This window comes from Astyanax mexicanus, chromosome 23 (genome assembly GCF_023375975.1).
Source record: "Astyanax mexicanus isolate ESR-SI-001 chromosome 23, AstMex3_surface, whole genome shotgun sequence".
NCBI classification, from domain to species: Eukaryota; Metazoa; Chordata; class Actinopteri; order Characiformes; family Acestrorhamphidae; genus Astyanax; species Astyanax mexicanus.
The window spans coordinates 29,990,227-30,016,022 of NC_064430.1; the positions used below are offsets into that span (position 1 = coordinate 29,990,227).

The 25,796-nt window shown below is 38.8% G+C and overlaps 1 protein-coding gene across 1 annotated transcript in view; it reads left to right on the plus strand.

Annotated features, from left to right (window-relative positions):
* Positions 1–25,796, plus strand: part of cdh16 (cadherin 16, KSP-cadherin) — a 136,622-nt gene that overhangs the window by 25,363 nt on the left and 85,463 nt on the right. Inside the window, exon 6 of the mRNA XM_022665170.2 lies at positions 5,768–5,964. Within this exon, the coding sequence (XP_022520891.2) occupies positions 5,768–5,964 (197 nt within the window). The remainder of the gene's footprint in view (positions 1–5,767; positions 5,965–25,796) is intronic.

A 25,796-nucleotide genomic window follows, 5' to 3' on the forward strand; every position in this document is an offset into this window, starting at 1 on the left:
AAGGAACATGTGATTAACTAAGGAATTAATTAAACATAACAGTCAAACATGTAACAATGTAAAGAAAAGTAGTGACTCTCAAAACTTTTACACCCTACACATCCCTTTTCTTAAGCTAGTAGCTGGTAGCTCTTCAAGTCCATTTTCTTAAGCTAGTAGCTTATTCTTGAGGCTATTCCATACCTGTCAAGTCTCCCGTTTTGGCCGGGAAACTACCGTATTTTACTCCTCTTTCCCGCCGTCCTCCCGTATTAGTATTTTCCCGTAAATTTCCCGCATTATAAAAAAAAAAAAAAAAAAAAACTTTACTATTGAGGCGACAGGGCACTGGTCACTGTGTGTCTCTTAACCAATGGTAATGCCGGTTCAAGGAGAAAGTCCCGCCTTTCAGGTGAAACAGCCAATCAGGTTCCTGGTTTCGCGGAGCGCAATGTAGGAAAGCCCCGCCCCCCTCGCTGTGAGAGCTAGTCGGAGCAGCTGACGTTAAAGCATATCTGGATAAACAGCGAGGTAACGGAGCTAAACATGTAAACTATGATGACGTTGTTTCTGAAACAGTCGGATCAAACCGGCTGTGTGCTTAAGAAAATACAGTTTGTGACTCAGTTAGCTTAACTTTACAATTAGATGTTCAACCTGCCCTGATCAGCCAATAACTATTTCATTTTCAAACTGTGTTTATTAATTTAGGTTTGCAGGCCTACTGTAAGCTATAATGAACGAAACTGTATTTATTTTTTATTAGTTCAGGGCTAGTTTAAGAGTATTGTGGTGTAATTTAATATTTAGAAGGGGCAGAAGAGATGGTTGATCTGGAGAGAGAGAAAATGTAAAGAGGGCTGAAATTAACTGACTGACAGGACTGGACTGATCAATAGAAAGAAGTATTAATTAAATTATTAATTGTTTAGGCCCCTTTGGACTAATATTTACTTATGCAATATATCTGGTCCATGTCATTTTTGTAAAAGCTGATGATTTCATGTAAATGTCTAGAAAAGGGTTTAACTTAGGCTGTATTATAAGAATTACATATATAGGAATGTCCACAACATTTCAGTGTCAACAAAGATAGACCTGTCAGATTCTGATAATCTAATTGTAGTTTGTAAAATGTTCCCAGGTGGTTATTTTAGATTTATTGTAAACCTGTCTTAAAATATAAGGGATTCTGAACCTCGGTTGGGTTGGTGGGCGACTCGAAGCAGGTGATGGAAAATTTCCCTTATTTTTAAGTCCAAAACTTGACAGGTATGGGCTATTCACTTTTGGAGAGAGCTTTAAACAGTCCAGTTCAAGGAGGAGTTTTTGAAAGACTTCGAACGTGTACCTGAGCTCCTTGGGATAAGCAAGATCCACTGCATATGCAAATCCAACAAGCATGGAGCAAGCCCTTGCAAAGTTACCCAGAGCAGTCAGAACTTTCACACCATCTACCACAAAACCAAAGTCTGCAGTACCCTCTGTTTCCGTCTTGATTTTGTAGATTTTCATCTTTTGTACTGCAAGGTCCTGTGACACACTGTCTCCATCAGCATCCTGCCAAAGCAGAAGGTCCCAACTGAACATTTCTGAACATCCCTGGGCCTAAAGTTGCTAATTTCTGAGTTTGGACATTTTTATAATTCTTTATAATGGCACATATATCAATTACAAATTTAGAACTGAATAGTTCAATAGTAAAAAATTAAACTTTTATGGGTTAGCTTAAGTCTGCCAGGTGGTCAATTCATTTAAAAACACAGGAAAGCAATTACACACAGAAAGAAAACACATTAGCTTGGAAATGGAATGACTAGAAATAAGGAGGTGTTATGTGGGTGGTGGATCATTATCAGCACTGCAGCAACACTGGCGTGATGGTGGTGGTGTGTGCTGCATCCTGTGGGCACTGAAGACCAGACAAAAACATACTGCGTAGCGGCAGATGAGCTATCGTCTCTAACTTTACACCTACATGGTGGAGAGGAGTGTCTAACAGTGTGGACAGTCTTTAACAACTCGAACAGCATGGCTGTCTGATCCACACTGATTGGCTGATTATTGTTGACCTTCCAAAGACATACAAGGTGAGATAAGAAAAGAGAGATATGACAACTTTCCCTTTTTACATGTATATCAACTTACCTCATACTCTTTTAAGAGCTGATCTGTCGATTCCCCGAGGTACACCATCAAGCACCGAATGACAGCATCTCTGGTCATGTTAATGCAAGGATGGCTGGGAGCCTGAAATGATAACAATCCTTATTCTTCATTATCATATGCTGTTGTTATTTTACAGTAAAAATGAAAGAACACACAATAACACAATTGTAAAAAAAAAAAAAAAAAAATCAGCATATGGACTATATTAATGTTAAACAAATGTCTATCAAGGATCCTTTATGTGGTTTATGATCACTTTCTATCACTGTAGCAGGCTCAACCTCAAAGGACCTACATGCATACCCATTTGGCTGGTGTCCCTGACACGGAAGGCATATGCATACATAGATTACCCAAACACAGCTTTAATATACTCCAAAAAAATACTTACCAGATGCCCCACATTAACCATTCGGCAACTAAGTTTTGTATAAACTATTTAATTTCATGCCGAAGAGTTAACCAATTTGCAAATTATATTTCTCCAGTTTAAGTTAGTTATGAACAAACTGAGAAGTAATTGAAGGATACCTTGTGTAGGATAGCTTTTAACAGGCCAGTAAAATAGTCAAACTACTGTTGTTAACTGACGCTCAAAAAACCGACAGTTCAGATATGAACAAAATATTAAATAGAATAAAAGCACTATTGTGTTGCATGCTGTTTGCGCTTCTGCAGCTCAAATAACACAGGCTTTGTCGGAAACGGTAACTTTAATATGTAGTTTAAACTTGATAGGCTTTATACCTCGGTACTATTTAGCTTGCTAAGCTACGTCGAAGCCATTGCTGAAAGTTTTCCTGTTATCAAATTATATAGCCACTATACTGTACTTTGGTATTTAGAAAACCAGTCAATGCTACATAGAAAAATATATATTTCTAATATATAATATAATAAAATGTAATACATACATCATCTTAGTATAAACAGATAATAATGATAGCTGCACACTATATGGCTCTCCTAGCCTGCTAGTGCTACAAGACAGCTTATATGAAGTCTATCAAACAGACTCTTATATAAAATGCTTGCTTTCCTTTTTATAATTTTTAAAGATAACCGGTATACTGTAAATGTGTCACAGAGGCTGCTCAACTTTAGCCAGCTGGTGTTAGCAGCTAAAGAAAACTAGATAGTTTGTTTTGGAGCTAGCAATAGCTTCCACCTTGTATCTATCAGAGGCTGGCTGGGCTGAAAGTGTGAGTGAAAATTTGAGCTGACCACCATTTTAGTCCATGCCATGCTTCTAAGCATGAAATATAATATAAAAACTACAAAGCAATCACTATGAAGCTAAATTCTTTGACTTACAGCAGAGCTATAACATTAATTAATATTTTAAAAAGGTCTTACCGTTTTCAGTTGGAGGACAAAAAGTTGGAGGACAGCAGCTCAAAACATGGTGTCTGGAGTCCATGAGGTGAAAAGTGGGCGGAAGTGTGAGCTAATTGAAAACAACAACCTCCTAATGAGTAAAATCTATCAATTTTCTGTATCCTTGAAGTAACCGATAACATTTAAGTAAATTCTACTCAATGTGTCACAGTTAATTTTATTAAAGCAAAATTGTGTAAAATACAATTAATAAACACATTACATTTGTTGAATTAGACTCAATTTGATTTTTAACTACATATATCCTTTTTTATTATGTAATGGTAACTTTTAATTATTTAGTAAATATTAATTAACCCCAGTCCCACTTTTTACAGTGCAAGTAAAATGGTGTGTAAATGAAAGTAATCAGGAAAATGTATTATTTAAAGTGGTATATTTCATTATTTGTTTTATTACAGAGTCTGTGGCCCGTGACTTCAAATATATTTCTCCTTCTGGCCCCCAACAAAAAAAGTTTGGACACCCCTGGTTTTTAATGTATTGCTTGTGCATTTGCTGCTGTTTCAGGGTTAAATGCTCTGCAGCTTCAGATAGCCAGTCCTTTACTGTGTCCTCTAAATCCCACTGTATCCGTCATACTCCCATTGTGCCACACACACACACACACACACACACACACACACACACACACACACACACACACACACACACACACATCAGATCCAGCTCTAACCAGTCAAATCCTGATAGGGAGTGAGAATCCGACCTGCTCTGATGCTATTCCTGGACACACAGTTTACCTTGGGGCTCTATTGGTGGCTTGTTTTTAACTGGACAGCAGCTTCCTGTGCTGCACCTTCTACACCCCTCCCCCTTTCTCTTCCCATTTCACCGTGAAATCAAGAAATAACCCTCTTCAATTTCTGCCCTGTCACTCAGCCAGGCCAACAAGAGCCGCTGATTGCCTCATTAATGAGTTTATTAACAGCGCTCTCTTTCTTCTTCTTCTTCTTGTTTTTTTTTTCTTTTTCTTTTTATCATTTTCCTGAATTGGCTGAGGCGTTGGGGCTGAGCCAGCGCTCGCAGAGCAGGATGTCGTTTAATTTGAGTGACTCATCGAGAGCCAGGCTGAACACTGGGTCAGATCAGCCGACTCTCGGTCCGATGCCAAACGCAATCAAAAAACAGCCTGGCAGAGGCCCTGAGGCAGATACAGGGGCTTAATACGCCATCACAATCACCCAGCAGATCACGGAATATTTCTATGCTCTGTTTGTTTTAGGCTTTACCCCTCTTTAGGTTCACGTGCTGGCCTTCACTGCTGCTGTTAAACAGCTCTCAGGGCAACAGGGGTTTGTTTTATGGGCAAGGATTACATTTGAGAGGAGGGTGCAGGAGGGTGCCAGCATACAGATATGATAAGGAAAATGTGCTAATAAACCATTTTATATACACTATATACAGCTCTGAAAAAAAGTAAGAGACCACTTCAGTTTCTGAATCAGTTTCTCTGATTTTGCTATTTATAGATATCTGTTTGAGTAAATTGAACATTGTTGTTTTATTCTATAAACTACAGACAACATTTCCCCCAAATTTCAAATAAAAATATTGATAAAGCATTTATTTGCGGAAAATTAGAATGGACTGAAATAATAAAAAGATGCAGAGCTTTCAGACCTCAAATAATGCAAAGAAAATAAGTTCATATTTATACAGTTTTAAGAATTCAGAAATCAATATTTGGTGGAATAACCCTGGTTTTTAATCACAGTTTTCATGCATCTTGGCATCATGTTCTCCTGCACCAGTCTTACACACTGCTTTTGGATAACTTTATGCTGCTTTACTCCTGGTGCAAAAATTCAACCAGTTCAGTTTGGTGGTTTGATGGCTTGTGATCATCCATCTTCCTCTTGATTATATTCCAGAGGTTTTCAATTTGGTAAAATCAAAGAAACTCATCAAGTGGTCTCTTATTTTTTTCCAGAGTTGTATGTTATTTTAATAAATATAAATGTATTTTTTTTTCTTGTGGTTCCTATGCGGTTCTTATGTTTTCTTAGCCTTAACACTTTCATCAGAAACACAGACAGTATCAGTGCCTTATGTACATACAGTAAGTCTACAATTACTGAACCCACCTGTTGTTGTCTCCATCAACACTGTCAATTATTGGAAAGCGACAACCAAAGGACTACAGCTAACCAGATGGCTAATCAGTCTATATACAACTGTAAGTCAGTAAACATGTGATTTATATCTGTTTATAATACAGGGGCCTCCACCCTGGACCCGGAGATGTGTGGCCGCTATAAGCTCTCAGTGATGGTGCAGGACATGGGCGGAAAGGCCAATGCTTTTTTCACAACTGGAACTGTACTGGTGGAGGTGACTGGGAACACCTGGGCCTCTCCTGATCCAGTGCGGCTACAGGAGAACCTGCCAGGACCCTACCCCATCCCTATCTCTCAGGTTAGAGACATAGAAACAGCACACAAACACAGCTCAGTTAATGCAGCATTAGTTTATGTGAAAATTGGAGAATTTGTAGTTTTTTAACTTTTTAACTCCACTGCAGTAAACTTTGATATTGCAGGATTATACACTAATATGTCTCAGGTTACAAAGTGTTACACAGTTCTGTAGAGATGAAGCAAGCAGCTCCACCAAAGTTACATAGTGTAGTAGCAGTGGAGACACTGTTCTTCACATTACACTAGAGAATCGTTTTGATTCGACAGCTGTTTTTAAATTAAAATTGCTGCATAATCAAGCGGCATTAATACACTCAAGATTTGTACTATATAATGAGATACTGGCACTGGCGTACCAATCACAAGGATACAGGCTCAGGTTTGAAGATTGGCATTTAGTTTTCATCAGGTTTTAGTGTTTATTTGTGGTTTTATTTGTGAAAATCTAAAATGATTCCATTTGCAAGTTCACTTGTATAGAACAATGGTGTTGTTGCTAAGTTGCATGTATATGGTGATGTAATACTTGAAGAGCTTTGGTCAGAGTGCCATTACCATGCAATATTGGCACTTGCAACATTGGCACAAAAGTCAATCATAACTACAGAGCTAACTGTTGTCTCATGGTTTGTGTTCTTATTTTACACCCATTCTTGACTTTAAGGCTACGTTCACATTACAATTCACATTGCTCAAATCCGATTTTTTGCTCTTGAAGTTTCACATTCACTAATGTAAGTGATCTGTATCTGTGTGTAATGTGAACGAATCTGCACCTGAAACATCTCACATGCTCTCATTGATACCTGTATAAACGTTGTCTTCTTCATCAACAGCAAAAAAACATCATATTTGAGAGATGACTCGTAGCTTTATAAAGGGAAATGGATGAGTTTGTTAGCAGCTCATATGTGGAGCATCTTTTGCTGGAGTGGAGAGTAAACAGCTGGTCTGAAGTACATGCTCAGGTCCAGGAGGTGAAAAAAGGGCGGGTGGTTTGCTTTTGCTGTTTTTGCAGCTATAGCTGCACAGCTGCACCAAGAGATATGTTATGCACGTATGCATAAAAGCAAAAATATGCATTAATTCTGATTTGACCGTTCACATTCATGTTGATGTGAATGGATCAGATACTTACAGTACTGTGCAAAAGTTTTAGGCACCAAAGCAAATTACACTAATCCATAAATCTGAGCAATATGAGTGTTTTTACCTGAAAAAAGCAACACATATGATTTGAATGGATGCGAATAAACATAAATACAGTAAAACGTAACAAAGAATTCTCATTTGAATCAAAGTATGTTATATCCTGTGAGCCAAACTGAAGAACAAAGTGTAGAGATTCCAGATTTCTCCTGGATGCTCCTCAGCCAGCATGTGTATATTAAGTTCAGTTCCGTCAGCAGCTCACCTGATTTACCACATTTACCAATTCATCAAACCAGGTGTTGATTAATATGATGAGAACTAGAAATAACTCATTAGGAGAAAAAACATCTCCTAAAAACACAAAAAGCTGTAAAAGCACAGCTTTTTGTAAAATTGCTGCTTGTATTTGATGTAATTCTAGTGTTGAAAAACTTTAAAAAACAGATAAGAAGCTTTTTCTTTACTGAAATTCCCACAGGTGCCTAAAAATTTTGCACAATACTGTATCCGATTTAGGACCACTTATGAAAGTGACTCAAATTTGATTTGAAATAATTGGATTAGCCATGAAAAAAATCAGATCTGAGCCACATTAAGCAAAAAATCTGATTTGAGTCACTTCAGCCTGAAAATGTGAACGTAGCCTTGGACTTCCTTTTAGACTCAGGTATCTCAGGTACTCATAGTTGAGTCATAGAGATGAACTAGTCTTAACCTCAACAAAGGTGGTCTTAGCGAGGTGGTCTCAGCTGTGTTACATCTTTGTTGGTTCCAGATGAAAGCATCAGTGTTTTGTGGTTGTGGGGCTTTTTGGCTGCTGCCCTTTTTATTTTTCATCCAAAAACTTCAGCTTTTAGCAGCAATTTTGCTAGTATTGACCCACGCCCTTGACTGGGCAGAGAAAAAGAAAAGAGGGGGAGCGAACTCAGAGTATTGGGGTGGAGTTCGGGGCAGCTCTGCTGTAAAGCGTGAAGCCGAAGCCCCAAAAATTAAAATCAGAACTTTCGACCGCTGCAAGGATTTAAGAAGAGGTCTGACTGTGAAAGGCTTGGGAACTCCAGTATCTGAGTGTTGGAAGTGCGATCTTGTAGTCCTTGAGGAAACCAGAGGATAAGCCGATGCATGAGGAAAGCAGTGTGGAGGTCAAAGGAAAGAAAGGTAGGGAATTAATTCATTAGGGTGTTTCAAGTAGGAGTGCACTGGAATAACAGCATAGAGGGTGAGGTCCTAAGAGTCAGAAAGCAGTTGAAGTGGAAAGATGGTGTTGAACGACTTTGTGGAATGATGCACATGGTGTAGGTGTAGTTTAAAAGCCCCAAAAAGCAGCCACCGATGCACGTCGCGTAGCAAGAAGGGGGGGGCGAAGTGGGAAGATGAGGGCGATGGAGTGGGAAGATGGAGCGGGAAGATGGGTGGCGATTGAGTGGGAAGATGGAGTGGGAAGACGGAGTGGGAAGATGATGGCAATGGGAGACAGAAGAGGAGTAGGGAGGACAGACAGACTGAGGAATAGGAGAGAGAGAGAGGAGGAGGAGTGGCCACGCTCGAGCACCGCCCTACAAGACTGCAGGGAGGCGGAGCCACGGCCCGCCAGCGGGCCCGGCGGACGAACGCAGGTTAGAAGGGAAAACAGGGAAAAAGCGGGCCGCGGCAGCGGCGTGGGCGCCGGGAGCTCCAGCAGTAGCGGCGTGGGCGCCGGGAGCTCCAGCAGTAGCGGCATGGGCGCCGGGAGCGGCAGCAGTAGCGGCGTGGTCGCCGGGAGCGGCAGCAGGAGCGGCGTGGTCGCCGGGAGCGGCAGCAGGAGCGGCGTGGTCGCCGGGAGCGGCAGCAGTAGCGGCGTGGTCGCCGGGAGCGGCAGCAGGAGCGGCGTGGTCGCCGGGAGCGGCAGCAGGAGCGGCGTGGGCGCCGGGAGCGGCAGAGGTGAAAGAGAGAGAAAGAAGTCCGGATGGAACTTTTCGGTAGCGGCCAGACCGGGCTGAAGAGCCAGGGCGGGCCGAGGAGCCAGGAGAGCAGACACCAGCTGGCAGCAGTGGGGGTGGAGGAGTAGGTGTGGACGAGAACAGCCGGTCGTGCGAGGTCGGACGCCAGCCGCAGGAGACATAGAGGTGGAGTACCATCGTGGAGCAGGTAAGGAGCGGGAGTCAACGCCGCAGGCGAGGTTGATCAACTGCGAGGCAGGTTAATCGCGGGGTCGTTCAACTGCGAGGTTGTTCAACGAGCATGTAGAGAGGAAGTGACGATTTAAATAGGGAAGGAAGTGGGAGGAGTGAGGGCGTGGATCAACTCCCAAAACTTAGTTATGATACATAACTCCACTTTTTAAAGCTCGATTTTTTTGGCGAGTTTTAGGTTGCTGTGCTTAGAGGCAGGGCTGGATGATTGGAGTTTACACACCGTGTACTAATCTCTAATTATTATGGAAATACTACACTGTGTGTGTGTGTTTGTGTGTGTGTGTGTGTGTGTGTGTGTGTGTTTGTGTGTGTGTGTGTGTGTGTGTGTGAGAGAGAGAGTTTGACATTCAGTTTCATCCATGTGTGTGTGTATGTGAAAGCTCTCAGTATCCTCTTGCCAGCCCCCAGCCCCCCCTCTTTCCCCCTGTCTTACACATCTGACACCTGGCCTTCACAGTGACCTGACCTTTAGCTTATTATTTAAATTTTATATTAGTCACAGCCCAGAGCTCGTCTCGGCACGTAGCTTATTCTAGCGTATAAATAACACCGGACACCTGACCCACAGAGAACGGCGGTGCAGAGCGGAGCGGAGGCAGCCAGCTTGTTCTCCTCAGCACTATGGATCTTATCTTTTGTTTCCATTAAATTTTAATTGGCTGGAAAACATAAGCAGAGCTCTGCAGGTCTGACTGCAGTGGAAAGCCTGAGAGAGGCTCGGTTAGAGGGCTGCTTAAACACAGCATGTGGACGTGTGTGAGTGTGTGGAGGTCACTATAAAAGAAATGCTGGTCTAGGAAAAAGTTAGGACACAAAAAAGGGCAGATTTTGTAAGAATATGGACAGCTGACTTATATGTACATAAAAATCTATAAAAGCATCAGCTGGGGCCCAAATCTGATCTTTTGTGTTATACAGTTCCAGCCAAAAGTTTGGCCCTTAATTGAGTGTTTTTTATTTATTTATTTTTTATTAATTTATAATTTTCTGCATTGTATATTAATAAAAAAGTCATCTAAACTATAAAACATATAAAAAAGGAATTATAAAGTGTTAAAATATGTGTTTTATATTTTAAATTCTTCAAAGTAGCTCCTCTTACTTAGATTAAACAGTTTTACACATCTCTGCTGGATTTTCTCAGTCAGCTTTATGAAGTAGAGTCACCTGAAATTCAGGCTTTCAGTTAACAGCTGTGCTGAACTCATCAAAAGTTAATTACTTAATTTCTTGCCTCTTAATGTGTTTGAGAGCATCAGTTGTAAAGTTGTGAAGAGGTAAAGTTGGTATACAGTAAATATATATATATTTTTAACTTTATAAGTATACTCAAGTGCAGTTGCCAAGGCCTTTAAAAAACATAATGATGAAACTGGCTCTCATCAGTGCCACCTCAGAAAAGGAAAAGCAGGAGTTTCCTCTGTTGCACAGGATAGGTTAATCAGAGATCCCAGCCTTAGGAACCACAAGTTAACAGCACCAAAGATAAGAGCACCTAAATGCTTTTTCACAGAGTTTTTTGGTTTGTTTAACACTTTTAAGTTACTACATGATTCCTTATGTGTTCCTTCATAGTTTAGTATTAACATACAGAAAGTATTATTGAGTGAGTTACATTAATATGCTGTAATAAATTACAATAAAGTACATATACAATTGATATAACTGTAAATAAAGGTTTAATTGGTAAAATAATGATGTAACAGAGCTCATAAATATAAGACTCATTAGAAGACTCAAGTCGCAGCCGCTAAGCCTTAAAGGAGAACTCCAGTGTAAAATGGATTTTGTTGTTGTAAAACATGATAAAAAGTACTTACCTTTGATGAATAGCACACCTCCGTTCTCCCACAGCTTTCTGAGATCCAGAAATTTTAACAGTTTGTCCAAAGACCCTTCAGACTGGGTGATATGGGGCATAATTTGCCCCAATAAATCACTTTTTCCCACCGTTATCCAGCTCAAAGTAGCTCCACACCTCCTTGCTAGAATCCAAAGAGCCCTGACATTTAAGACGAGGCATTAATAACTTTAAAAGTGCACAAGAAGCTTATTAAAAAACACTGTTTACATTCTGTAACGCTAGCTTCAGCTCCGAGCGCAAATTATTCCCTCTATCATCCAGTCTGAAGGGTGTTTGGACAAACTGTTAAAATTTCTGGATCTCGGAACGCTCTGGGGAAAAAGGAGGTGTGCTATTCATCAAAGGTAAGAACTTTTTATCATGTTTTACTACAACAAAAGTCTATTTTACACCAGAGTTCTCTTTTAAATAAAATTATTTTGCTTCTAAATTGACTGAACAATCAACTGTGGTCATCTAAAACATCCAAGTAAATAATCACTCTATTACTAGCATGGTCAGTGCATTCAGTTGTGGGTCAGTTGTTGCAGCTGGTAGCCGGTAGCCTGTGTGGTTATGTTGCTATAGGCACAGGGGTCAGGCTGCTAGCCATGTTAGCATGATGCTAACACAGTGCAAAGCTAACTGGCTAACTGTGAAATCAGTATAGGACAGTAAGACCTGTCACATCCAACAACAGCAACTGTCTCATAATTATTACAAGATGCTTCCAGGTCCTGATTTAAAAAAAAACCAAAACACTGTAACAGGTTTGATGCAGAGCAGTATGATGCGGTACCTAGTAACCATAGCAACCAAACTTAGCCTTTGGCAAGTGGAAAACACAGATGGTTCTGGGAAACCCCTTCCAGCAAATGTGAGCTGTCCCAGAACCCATTCAGATTATTCTGTGAGGCCTGAAATTCAGAAACAGAATTTCCAAAATCAGAGCGCAGCTGGCTTTTAAAGGGAATGGAAAGTGACACTTTGATTGGTTTATTACACCCATCATTAAAGTGGCAGTCTGTATTATTTTGTTTCTAAGCTGAAAACATTTCTGAGCATTTCTGAGTGAAGAAGGGATAAAATATTGTGTTTAATGGTACCAGTGTGCTGGAACGACCATCTCTGCTAAGCCTAATATATTCATTCTAAAAACTGGGGTGTCGGGTTGCTTTTTAGTGGGAGTTCTTCTTCTGGCCACGTCACACGTCTTTACAAACTTACGTCACATGTACAGCCTCTAAAAGAGGATTTGGCTCAGTTTTACTGAACGTGAGCAGCTGGTGGAGCAATGGAGACTCCAGAAGAGGAAACTCAGAGCTCAGTAGCTCATTCACTTACACTGACAAAACTGACATCCATATATTAACCCTCCTACATCTCCTAAAGACATTTCCCTCAGCATTTATCTCACTGAAAATAACCTAGAATTAGATTAATCTGCTCTGAAAGAAGACCGCATCACACCCACCCAGTTTAAAATGATTCTTCCGCATTCTCAGTGCAATTACCCATTCTCACCAGAGAGGGCGCGCCTTAAATCAATCTGTGCTGTGCGCAGTTGACGGCTTGGCTATAGATTGCTAAAATAGGGTCCTATAGAGGTACTGCCAATAGAATAGGGCTCTAAAGCAGACAAAAATTTACTTTGGCAACAAGCCTAATGCCAGACATCAATAAATAGTTTTAGATGGAATGAGTCTTATATCTTAAGGCCTTATGTTGGTGTCTTGTAGCTATAAGAATGTTGGTCTTCAGTAAAATGTAAAATTTCAAATCATATTAATTACTTTAGCATTTGCTTATATTGCCATGATTGATTATTTATTATAGTTTTAATCACATTTCATATATTTAAAAAAGAGATTTTGAATCAAGATGCATCACCGTTACATTATATTTGTGAGTGTGTAATTGTGTATCAGTTTATAATGTGGGAAATAATACACCTCTACCATCTAACCACCCAACGCTTCTTCTTCCACCTACTCCTCCTCCTCCTCCTCCTCCTCTTCTTCACACTTTCCTCGTCCCACACACGCCTACGCTTTTCCACCCTCTGCCCATGCATGGCACTGAAAAGTGGCTTATTTCCCGGCAGTGTCCATCCATATTTATACACCATAAATATAGATATTAGCACTTGTGATGGTGCCACATTTAATATCAAATTGGAATGGAATAGAGGATGGAATAGAGGATGGACCTGGCATGCCACAATCAATACTGTCAGATTGTTGTAAACTACATTGGAAAATCTGCTGTAAAATCTACACATACTGTTTCATACTGATTCATACTGGATTAAAACCTCTCCAGAATTACTGTGTTACAATCAGACTGTAAAAACTAGACAATGCAGATTTATGTTGTATTAATGCGACCTCAGAATTATTACTGTTAACTGTAACAATCTATAGACACCTCAGATTCATACTGGATTACAATCACTTCATAATGATCACTGATAAACTGTAGAAAAAACTGCACACAGTGCAGATTCATACTGTATTATTACAACTCCGAAGTATTCAGTCAGACTGTAAAAGCTACACACACTGACAATTCATACTGGATTAATACAAATCCTAAGTATTACTTTCTGACTGTTAAAGCTACACACACTGCAGATTCATACTGGATTAATACAAATCCTAAGTATTACTTTCTGACTGTTAAAGCTACACACACTGACAATTCATACTGGATTAATACAAATCCTAAGTATTACTTTCTGACTGTAAAAGCTACACACACTGCAGATTCATACTGGATTAATACAAATCCTAAGTATTACTTTCTGACTGTAAAAGCCACACACACTGACAATTCATACTGGATTAATACAAATCCTAAGTATTACTTTCTGACTGTTAAAGCTACACACACTGCAGATTCATACTGGATTAATACAAATCCTAAGTATTACTTTCTGACTGTAAAAGCCACACACACTGCAGATTCATACTGGATTAATACAAATCCTAAGTATTACTTTCTGACTGTAAAAGCTACACACACTGCAGATTCATACTGGATTAATACAAATCCTAAGTATTACTTTCTGACTGTAAAAGCCACACACACTGACAATTCATACTGGATTAATACAAATCCTAAGTATTACTTTCTGACTGTAAAAGCTACACACACTGCAGATTCATACTGGATTAATACAAATCCTAAGTATTACTTTCTGACTGTAAAAGCTACACACACTGACAATTCATACTGGATTAATACAAATCCTAAGTATTACTTTCTGACTGTTAAAGCCACACACACTGCAGATTCATACTGGATTGATGCAATCCCAGAATTATTACTGTTGAACAGTAAAACATGGTGGGACAAATGAATGGGACATTTCTGAAGTTGTTTGGTTATGAATTTACTAATATTACCTGATTCACAGTGTCTTGTGTGTGTACTGGATAATACATCACAGAGGGCGTCAATACCACCCACAGGGGACGGTGAGGGCAGTGTGTGGTAATAATTGTGACCGACTGTGTCTGGCTAGAATTTTCCATTTGAGTAGACACTAATGTCGACCTTATACCGAACAATTTTGACAATTGACATTGACAATTTTTTAGTGTCAGGATAAAATCATACACCATAAATATAGATATTAGCACTTGTGATGGTGCCACATTTAATATCAAATTGGAATGGAATAGAGGATGGAATAGAGGATGGACCTGGCATGCCACAATCAATACTGTCAGATTGTTGTAAACTACATTGGAAAATCTGCTGTAAAATCTACACATACTGTTTCATACTGATTCATACTGGATTAAAACCTCTCCAGAATTACTGTGTTACAATCAGACTGTAAAAACTAGACAATGCAGATTTATGTTGTATTAATGCGACCTCAGAATTATTACTGTTAACTGTAACAATCTATAGACACCTCAGATTCATACTGGATTACAATCACTTCATAATGATCACTGATAAACTGTAGAAAAAACTGCACACAGTGCAGATTCATACTGTATTATTACAACTCCGAAGTATTCAGTCAGACTGTAAAAGCTACACACACTGACAATTCATACTGGATTAATACAAATCCTAAGTATTACTTTCTGACTGTTAAAGCTACACACACTGCAGATTCATACTGGATTAATACAAATCCTAAGTATTACTTTCTGACTGTTAAAGCTACACACACTGACAATTCATACTGGATTAATACAAATCCTAAGTATTACTTTCTGACTGTAAAAGCTACACACACTGCAGATTCATACTGGATTAATACAAATCCTAAGTATTACTTTCTGACTGTAAAAGCCACACACACTGACAATTCATACTGGATTAATACAAATCCTAAGTATTACTTTCTGACTGTTAAAGCTACACACACTGACAATTCATACTGGATTAATACAAATCCTAAGTATTACTTTCTGACTGTAAAAGCTACACACACTGACAATTCATACTGGATAAATACAAATCCTAAGTATTACTTTCTGACTGTTAAAGCTACACACACTGACAATTCATACTGGATTAATACAAATCCTAAGTATTACTTTCTGACTGTTAAAGCCACACACACTGCAGATTCATACTGGATTGATGCAATCCCAGAATTATTACTGTTGAACAGTAAAACATGGTGGGACAAATGAATGGGACATTTCTGAAGTTGTTTGGTTATGAATTTACTAATATTACCTGATTCACAGTGTCTTGTGTGTGTACTGGATAATACATCACAGAGGGCGTCAATACCACCCACAGGGGACGGTGAGGGCAGTGTGTGGTAATAATTGTGACCGACTGTGTCTGGCTAGAATTTTCCATTTGAGTAGACACTAATGTCGACCTTATACCGAACAATTTTGACAATTGACATTGACAATTTTTTAGTGTCAGGATAAAATCATGATGGAAGGTATATTCTGATATTTTTCTTGGCCTGCCACTTCTGGACTTAACAAGAACTGTCCCTGTGGTCTTCCATTTCCTTACTATGTTCCTCACAGTGGAAACTGACAGGTTAAATCTCTGAGACAACTTTTTGTATCCTTCCCCTGAACAACTATGTTGAACAATCTTTGTTTTTAGATCATTTGAGAGTTGTTTTGATGAGCCCATGATGCCACTCTTCAGAGGAGATTCAAATAGGAGAACAGCTTGCAATTGGTCACCTTAAATACCTTTTCTCATGATTGGATACACCTGGCTATGAAGTTCAAAGCTCAATGAGGTTACCAAACCAATTTTGTGCTTCAGTAAGTCAGTAAAAAGTAGTTAGGAGTATTCAAATCAATAAAATGATAAGGGTGCACATACTTTTGCACCGGTCAAATTTTGGTTTAATGCATATTGCACATTTTCTGTTAGTACAATAAACCTCATTTCAATCCTGAAATATTACTGTGTTCATCAGTTATTAGATATATCAAACTGAAATGGCTGTTACAAACACCCAAATATTTACAACTAAAAATGATTAAGATTAATAGGGGTGCCCAAACTTTTTCATATGACTGTATAGTGACGTGAACAATGTCAACATCCAATAGGAGAGCTATGGGAAGCCGCAAGGCAAGCGCAGGATAATTTGTGGAACTGGACATGAATGAGACTTTGTAGAAAAGGTGTTGAAGCTGTAGAACGAGCAAGAGTGTCTCTTCCCAATTAAAATAATAATAAAAAATAATAAAATGTGAGTGGCTGTCAGATTTTGGCCATTAAAAGTCTTTTCAGATTCTTTTCAAAGTCGTCTTGTGCATGGACAGTATAAAGCAAATTCACATCCACATTCAATGCAGGAGACCCCGCCCACATATCCCACAGCTGAGCGTTCTTTAGCTTCCATGTGACATGCCAAACGTCCTGGGACACGCCATGCTAGTTCCTGTTACATGACTTTTAGCATGTCAGTGTACATTAGCAGAAATTACAAATGTGTCTTGCAGTTTGTTCAGAACACACTGTGCAGAGAGAAAGGTGGATAAGGTTCTTTGAGACCGCTGGAGATCCTGGGGTCAAATCTCACTATAGATATGAAACATATTCATACAATGGTGAATGGAAAGAAAGGCTGTGCTCTGCAGCAGCAGAAAAATACGAATAACACATCAAGGTGAGGTTATGTCACAGAAAGAGAGAGAAAGAGAAAGAAAGGGAGAGAGAGAGAGAGAAAGGGAGAGAGAGGGAGGGCTGTAAAGTCACGAAGCACTCTTTATATGTATGAGTGTTTATATGTGCATGCGAGAGGGAGCGAAAGCATGTGTGTGACTGTATGACTGTGTGTGTGTGTGAGAGCACACATTCTGAAGTGCAGATGCATGCTTTAGTATGTGTGAAAGTGTGTATGTATGTGTTAAGTGTGTATGTATGTGTAAAGTGTATGTGTATGTGTATATGTGTGTGTGTGTGTGTGTAGCTCTATCACTGAAGGGTTGCTGCCTGTATGGGAAAGCCTCGTCCGGCCCACTCGCCCGGGTGCTGAGTGGACATGTGGGTGGTGGGAGTCACAGCTGTTATGAAACAGATTGGAGATGCTGAAGGACTCAGAGCGCCAGTATCTCTCTCTCTCTCTCTCTCTCTCTCTCTCTCCCTCTCTCTATCAGTGTGTCCCCCAGTTTCTGAAACTCACCATCAGTGTGTAGGGATTACCCCCAGGCTACTGTACACACACTGCAGATTCATACTGGATTAATACGTTGCCAAATGCATTACTCTGAGACTGTAAAAGCTACACACACTGCAGATTCATACTGGGTCAAAACAGCTTCATTAGTATTACTGTCAACCTGTAAAAACTAAACACACTGCAGATTCATACTGGAATAAAACTACTTCATTAGCATTACTCTCAGACTATAAAAACTACACACACTGCAGATTCATACTGGATTAATACGTTGCCAAATGCATTACTCTGAGACTGTAAAAGCTACACACACTGCAGTATCATATTGGAATAAATCAACTCCTAAGTATTAGTTTCAGACTGTAAAAGTTACACGCACTGCAGATTCATACTGGATCAATACGTTGCCAAATGCATTACTTTGAGACTGTAAAAGCTACACACTCTGCAGATTCATACTGGAATAAAACTACTCTACTAGTATTACTGTCAACCTGTAAAAACTGAACACACTGCAGATTCATACTGGAATAAAACTACTTCATTAGCATTACTCTCAGACTATAAAAACTACACACACTGCAGATTCATACTGGATCAATACGTTGCCAAATGCATTACTCTGAGACTGTAAAAGCTACACACTCTGCAGATTCATACTGGAATAAAACTACTCTACTAGTATTACTGTCAGCCTGTAAAAGCTACTCACATTGCAAATTCATACTGGATTAATACAGTGTGTAGGGATTACCCCTCAGGCTACTGTAGGTGAACTTCTAAATCATATAATCATATATGATTGGCTGTAGGTTGTAGGCTATAAGAACAAGCATTGTTTTCTAAGCTGATGTGCAGATTGTGTGCGATACTGTTTGCTCTATAGCAGTTTCTTTCTCCATCTAATTTTCTATTAATATTTAACCCCTTAAAATGCCTTGTCCCATTTACAGGCTACAGGTGTAGGTGATACAAAACGCCTTTTTCTGTAGTAAAATAACTTGTTTAATACTGAACAATTGAGGGTTTGAAATCTCCTACAGGATGCTTGGAGGAGCTGCCTGTTTTCCCTCTACTCTACTTGATAATTCCAGATCAGTTACAGGAATCAACCCAAATTCTGCAGGTTTGAAAATAGATGTAAAAACTAGACAAACATAACAAAACTAATTTTAAAATAAAGTTCAGGAAAGAGACAATTTTATGATTTTATTCATTATATTTTGACATTATCTACAGTGATATGAAAAAGTTTGGGCACCCCTATTAATCTTAATCATTTTTAGTTGTAAATATTTGGGTGTTTGCAACAGCCATTTCAGTTTGATATATCTAATAACTGATGGACACAGTAATATTTCAGGATTGAAATGAGGTTTATTGTACTAACAGAAAATGTGCAATATGCATTAAACCAAAATTTGACCGGTGCAAAAGTATGGGCACCCTCATCATTTTATTGATTTGAATACTCCTAACTACTTTTTACTGATTTACTGAAACACAAAATTGGTTTGGTAACCTCATTGAGCTTTGAACTTCATAGCCAGGTGTATCCAATCATGAGAAAAGGTATTTAAGGTGGCCAATTGCAAGTTGTTCTCCTATTTGAATCTCCTCTGAAGAGTGGCATCATGGGTTCATCAAAACAACTCTCAATAGATCTAAAAACAAAGATTGTTCAACATAGTTGTTCAGGGGAAGGATACAAAAAGTTGTCTCAGAGATTTAACCTGTCAGTTTCCACTGTGAGGAACATAATAAGGAAATGGAAGACCACAGGGACAGTTCTTATTAAGCCCAGAAGTGGCAGGCCAAGAAAAATATCAGAAAGGCAGAGAAGAAGAATGGTGAGAACAGTCAAGGACAATCCACAGACCACCTCCAAAGAGCTGCAGCATCATCTTGCTGCAGATGGTGTCACTGTGCATCGGTCAACAATACAGCGCACTTTGCACAAGGAGAAGCTGTATGGGAGAGTGATGAGAAAGAAGCCATTTCTGCAAGCACGCCACAAACAGAGTCGTCTGAGGTGTGCTTTTGCAGTTATTAGATATATCAAACTGAAATGGCTGTTGCAAACACCCAAATATTTAGAACTAAAAATAATTAAGATTAATAGGGTGCCCAAACTTTTTCATATGACTGTATTTATTTATTTTTTTGTATATTTTCTATTACAATTACAATTATACTTTTTTGTAATGTTCCTTATTAAACATAAAAGCTTTTTTATGTAATGCTTGAATAGAAATCCGCAGGATTTAGTGGTGTAATGTCAGACAGACAACTGACAAAAATCCTGGCCTGTTAAGGGGTTAAAGTCTATATTTTACTTAAATTAATGTCATTAAATTAAAAAGATGTTCAAAGTAGGATTATTATGTAAAGAAACTGATAATCAATTAAATTAACTTACATTTTTGGCATAGTAAATACATTTTTTAAATACCCTCAAATTAGGTTTATAGTGCATAGGTATGTTAGCTCTCTCTCTCGCTCTTTCTCTGCACCACAGGTTGTTGTTTTTCAGTGTAAAAGCTCCGCCTGCATAAAAATAGAACCAAAAAGTCCAGCATAATCCCCCAAATCCCAATTTAGTGCAGTGTTTAAAGAAATACATTTCCCCCTCATGCAGCACTTCCATAATACTTTCCGTAATATGTTAGATTTGACATTTTTAAGTAGAACATTTGTAATACTTTTACTAAATATTTTGAAGGCTGCTGTCATTTGGGCTGCTGCTTTTAGGGCCATGTGGAAAACACAATAATATTCTACAAAATTACACACATTACCCATAACATTAACCCCCCCTACCTAGTACAGTCATATGAAATTGTTGGGGCACAGGGACAGTTCTTGTTAAGCTCAGAAGTGGCAGGCCATGAAAAATATCAGAAAGGCAGAGAAGAAGCACACCTCAGGCGACTCTGTTTGTGGTGGTCTGTGGATTGTCCTTGACTGTTTTCACCATTCTTCTTCTCTGCCTTTCTGATATTTTTCTTGGCCTACCACTTCTGGGCTTAACAAGAACTGTCCCTGTGCTCTTCCATTTCCTTACTATGTTCCTCACAGTGGAAACTGACAGGTTAAATCTCTGAGACAACTTTTTGTATCCTTCCCCTGAACAACTATGTTGAACAATCTTTGTTTTTAGATCATTTGAGAGTTGTTTTGATGAGCCCATGATGCCACTCTTCAGAGGAGATTCAAATAGGAGAACAACTTGCAATTGGCCACCTTAAATACCTTTTCTCATGATTGGATACACCTGGCTATGAAGCTCAAAGCTCAATGAGGTTACCAAACCAATTTTGTGCTTCAGTAAGTCAGTAAAAAGTAGTTAGGAGTATTCAAATCAATAAAATGATAAGGGTGCCCATACTTTTGCACCGGTCAAATTTTGGATTAATGCATATTGCACATTTTCTGTTAGTACAATAAACCTCATTTCAATCCTGAAATATTACTGTGTTCATCAGTTATTAGATATATCAAACTGAAATGGCTGTTGCAAACACCCAAATATTTAGAACTAAAAATGATTAAGATTAATAGGGGTGCCCAAACTTTTTCATATGACTGTATAAGAAAAAAACTTTGGGCACATTAAGCAGATAAGCAAATTTTAGCAAAAGGCATATGAACTCTGGGTTCTTGAGATATAAACACATAAATACTGCGGGAGTTGACCTACAATGGCTTTATAGATGAAAATGTGCCAATGTGATAGGCGGCTTGCAAGTCAAGTCTGGCTTCATTGGCCAGTCAAGTCTGCCATATAAAGTGCAACAGTGAGTGAAGGCCTTGCAGTCGACACCAAATCTCAATGCACTGTTATACACAGAGTCTAGAGACTGCCACCAGGCCTTCTGGATTGGTTGGTTGCCTCTACCAAGACAAAAGCAGGACTCATCACTGAAGAAAACTCACTTCAAGTTACTCCATGACAGTCTTGCTTGAGTTTTACTCCTCTTGTTTGATTTCTTATTGGTACAACTTGTGTGTTTTGGCGATGAGTGTATTTTTAGCTTGGTTTCTGCAATACTGCATGCTTCAGTAATTCTTCAGTATATGATAGATGTTCATTCCTATCCAAAGCTCCAAAGACTTAATTTAGATAATTCTTCAAATTGCTTTTCTTATCCGCTGTGCTTCCAAACAACGTTCCTGCAGCCAGACCCTCATCCTTAACGTTGGAGTGCCTTTAATGAAGACTAATGGTGATCTGGTGATCTAACATCATACAAATGTTTATTCCACCTTATGACACCAGGCCTTCTGGATTGGTTGGTTGTGTCCACCAAGACAGCAGCAGGACTCATCACTGAAGAAAACTCACTTCAAGTCACTCCATGACAGTCTGGCTTGAGTTTTACTCCACTTGTTTGATTTCTTCTTGGTACAACTAGAGTGTTTTGGCGATGAGTGTATTTGTAGCTTGGTTTCTGTAAAACTGCATGCTTCAGTAATTCTTCAGTATATGATAGATGTTCATTCCTATCCAAAGCTCCAAAGACTTAATTTAGATAATTCTTCAAATTGCTTTTCTTATCCGCTGTGCTTCCAAACAACCTTCCTGCAACCAGACCCTCATCCATAACGTTGGAGTGCCTTTAATGAAGACTAATGGTGATCTGGTGATCTGGCATCATACACAATTTTACTCCACCTTATGATACCAGGCCTTCTGGATTGGTTGGTTGTGTCCACCAAGACAAAAGCAGGACTCATCACTGAAGATGACCCACTACACTCCTCCATAAGTCTTACTCCTCTTGTTTGATTTCTTTCTGGTACAACTAGTGTGTTTTGGTGATGAGTGTATTTTTAGCTTGGTTTCTGCAATACTGCATGCTTCAGTAATTCTTCAGTATATGATAGATTTTCATTTCTATCCAAAGCTCCAAAGACTTAATTTAGATAATTCTTCAAATTGCTTTTCTTATGCACTGTGCTTCCAAACAACGTTCCTGCAGCCTGACCCTCATCCATAACGTTAGAATGCCTTTAATAAAGACCAGTCTGGCTTGAGTTTTACTCCTCTTGTTTGATTTCTTCTTGGTACAACTAGTGTGTTTTAGCGATGAGCGTATTTTTAGCTTGGTTTCTACTTCATACTTCAGTAGTTCTTCAGTATATGACAGATGTTCATTCCTATCCAAAGCTCCAAATACTTAATTTAGAGAATTCTTCAAATTGCTTTTCTTATCCGCTGATCTTCCAAACAACTTTCCTGCAACCAGACCCTCATCCATAACTGCAAGTGGCCTTCAAAAACTGCAGCCAAATAAAATAAGATCATCCTCAGAGATAAGTTAGCACTGCATTAGTGTTTGGAAAGAGCCGTGCACTTCAAAGCTCTGCGCTATCAGCCCCCATCTTTACACATAACTTAATCTGTATTTGTACGGGCAAGCGGCAAAAGCCAACAATGACATCACCGTAGTTGGAGAGCACCATTTTTAGCCCAGAGCTGAGGTCATTAATCTCTTCAAAGCGCTGCCCTCCTGAAACCGTGTGACAGTGTATGCCGGGCCGACCGAGGCCGAGTGTGTACACAGACGCTGGATTGGGCGAGTCATCTCCATAACAAACGGAGAGGGTTCGGGGGCCGCGGCGGAGGTGCATGTGGTCCATTGCTCCGCTCCAAGGTCCTCTCCTTCTTGGGAGCTTTTTCACACCCCTTCCATCAGCGGACGCCACTCTTTTTCCAGCAGAGTGGAAAATCCCTCGGCGGTGGGGGCAGCTGCTTTGTTTTGGCAGCTGCTGACCCCCGTACACTCTCCAGTCACACGGCCTGCTCACCACCTCAGAACTCTGCTAAACTTTAGCTTTAACTCGAATGTAAACACCGGCCTCAGGAGGCCATGTAGCTCTGCTTCATGCTTTATGTGTGTGTGTGTCTGTGGTCTGTGGTGTTTTTGTATATTGTCATGTTATACAGTGCATTGTACACTGAATTATTACTGTAGTATTTTCAAGTTATTTTCACTTAATGTCTACCATTTAAGTGTACTAAAAACATTTATTTATTTAAGTTGTACTGATTTTAAATTCATTTGCATAATGGGTGTGTACCCCCACCATGAATGCACCATCAGTGCCTTGGTTAGCTTGTGTTTTTGTTTCTTAATAGTGGATGATCTGACTCTTTTCCATTGCACTGGAAAATTAATCCAGCTAGAGTTCCTTTTCTGCAGTTCTTACCCAGCATGAAGTACACTACACAGTGAGAAAAATAGAAATTCACTTTTTTTTGGCATACACTGCACTGTAAAAAAAAAACTTAAAATTGTTCTCTTTAATGTGATTTTTAAGTCAGCTGAACAAGAAATATTGAATTGCACTTTAAACTTTAGTAAACTAATTGCCTCAACTAACATTGTTATGTTTCTTGTTAAAAGTTGGTGTAACTAAAGAATCTATGTCTTTAAAATGCACAAATTGTAGTTGAAACCTTAAACAGGGTCTACTGAGCAATTCTGCAGGGTTTTTCACCTGATGCTGCATATTGCTTTCTCTCTCTCTCTCTCTCTCTCTCTCTCTCTCTCTCTCTCTCTCTCTCTCACCATCAGTGTGTAGTCATTCCCCACAGGCTGCTACCTTCTCTTGGGATTTATACATTATATAATAATAACTGTGTGGCTTCAGTGTTGTAGGTTGAAAGACATATACATAATGGTCATAAAATCTCAGTTGCTCACATTTATTAACAAAATATATAGCATTGTTCTGATGATGTGAGTTTGATTCATGTAAATTTATGTAGAGATCGACACAAGTAAGTTGTTTAGTTGATCTTAAAGGATAGTCAGCTGAACTGAAAAACCACATTTCATAAAACCTAAATGAGGCTAACCAACAACACAAAAATGTTTACTAATATTGTTTGTGTGCATATGAAATATGAATTATCGGAACTAAAGATGTCTGTGTTTTTTTTCTTCATTATTTAATATTTATATAAAATATTAAATAATGCTTATTTAGCCACGGTTAGCTTATGTTTTTATTTCTTAATAGTGGATGATCTGACTCTTTTCCATTGCATGGAAAAATTAATCCATCTTAGAGTTCCTTTTCTGCAGTTTTTAGCCAGCATGAAGTCACACTACACAGTGAGAAAAATAGTCATTTACTTTTTTGGCATACACTGCACTGTAAAAGAACAAAACTTAAAAATGTTCTCTTTAATGTGATTTTTACACCAGCTGAACAATAAATATTTAACTGCATCATAAACTATAGCCAGCAAATTGCCTCAACTAACATTATTAAGTGTCTTGTTAAACTTTTTTAAGTAATCTGTTTGCAAAATTTACAAATTGTAGTTGAAACCCAGCTGAGGCCAAGCCAACTACTCTGCACTACTGCACATGCTCAGTTTGACTCAGGGTCTACTGAGTTGAAACAGGGTCTACTGAGCAATTCTGCAGGGGTTTTCACCTGATGTTGGTCATGCTATTTGCATATTGAGTGTGTCCTCCCATCTCTATCTCACTCACCATAAGTGTGTAGTCATCCTCCAGAGGCTGCTGCTGCTTTTTCTCTAGGGACTTTGTGTTATATAATAGTTTTATAACTGCCTGGTCTCAGTGTTAAAGGCTGTAAGAGCAAGTTACTGTGTTTTGTGTTGCTGAGTTTATATAGACTATATGCTGTCTGGGTTCAGCTGATCAGATTTGCACTACTGCATGCTTATATGACTGACGATAAGACATATACGTAATGGTTATAAATTCTTAGCTGCTAACTTTAATTAACAATATATATATATATATATATATATATATATATATATATATATATATATATATATATATATATATATATATAGTGTTGGGCTAATTATGTGAGTTTGATCCATGTAAAATATGTGATTGCCACAAGTTAATCGTTTTAATTGATCTTAAAGGATAGTCAGCAGAACTGACAAAACACATTTTATAGAACCTAAATGAGGCCAACCAACAACATAAAGTGAATTTTTAAGTGGGTGAGACTTAATAATAATGTTT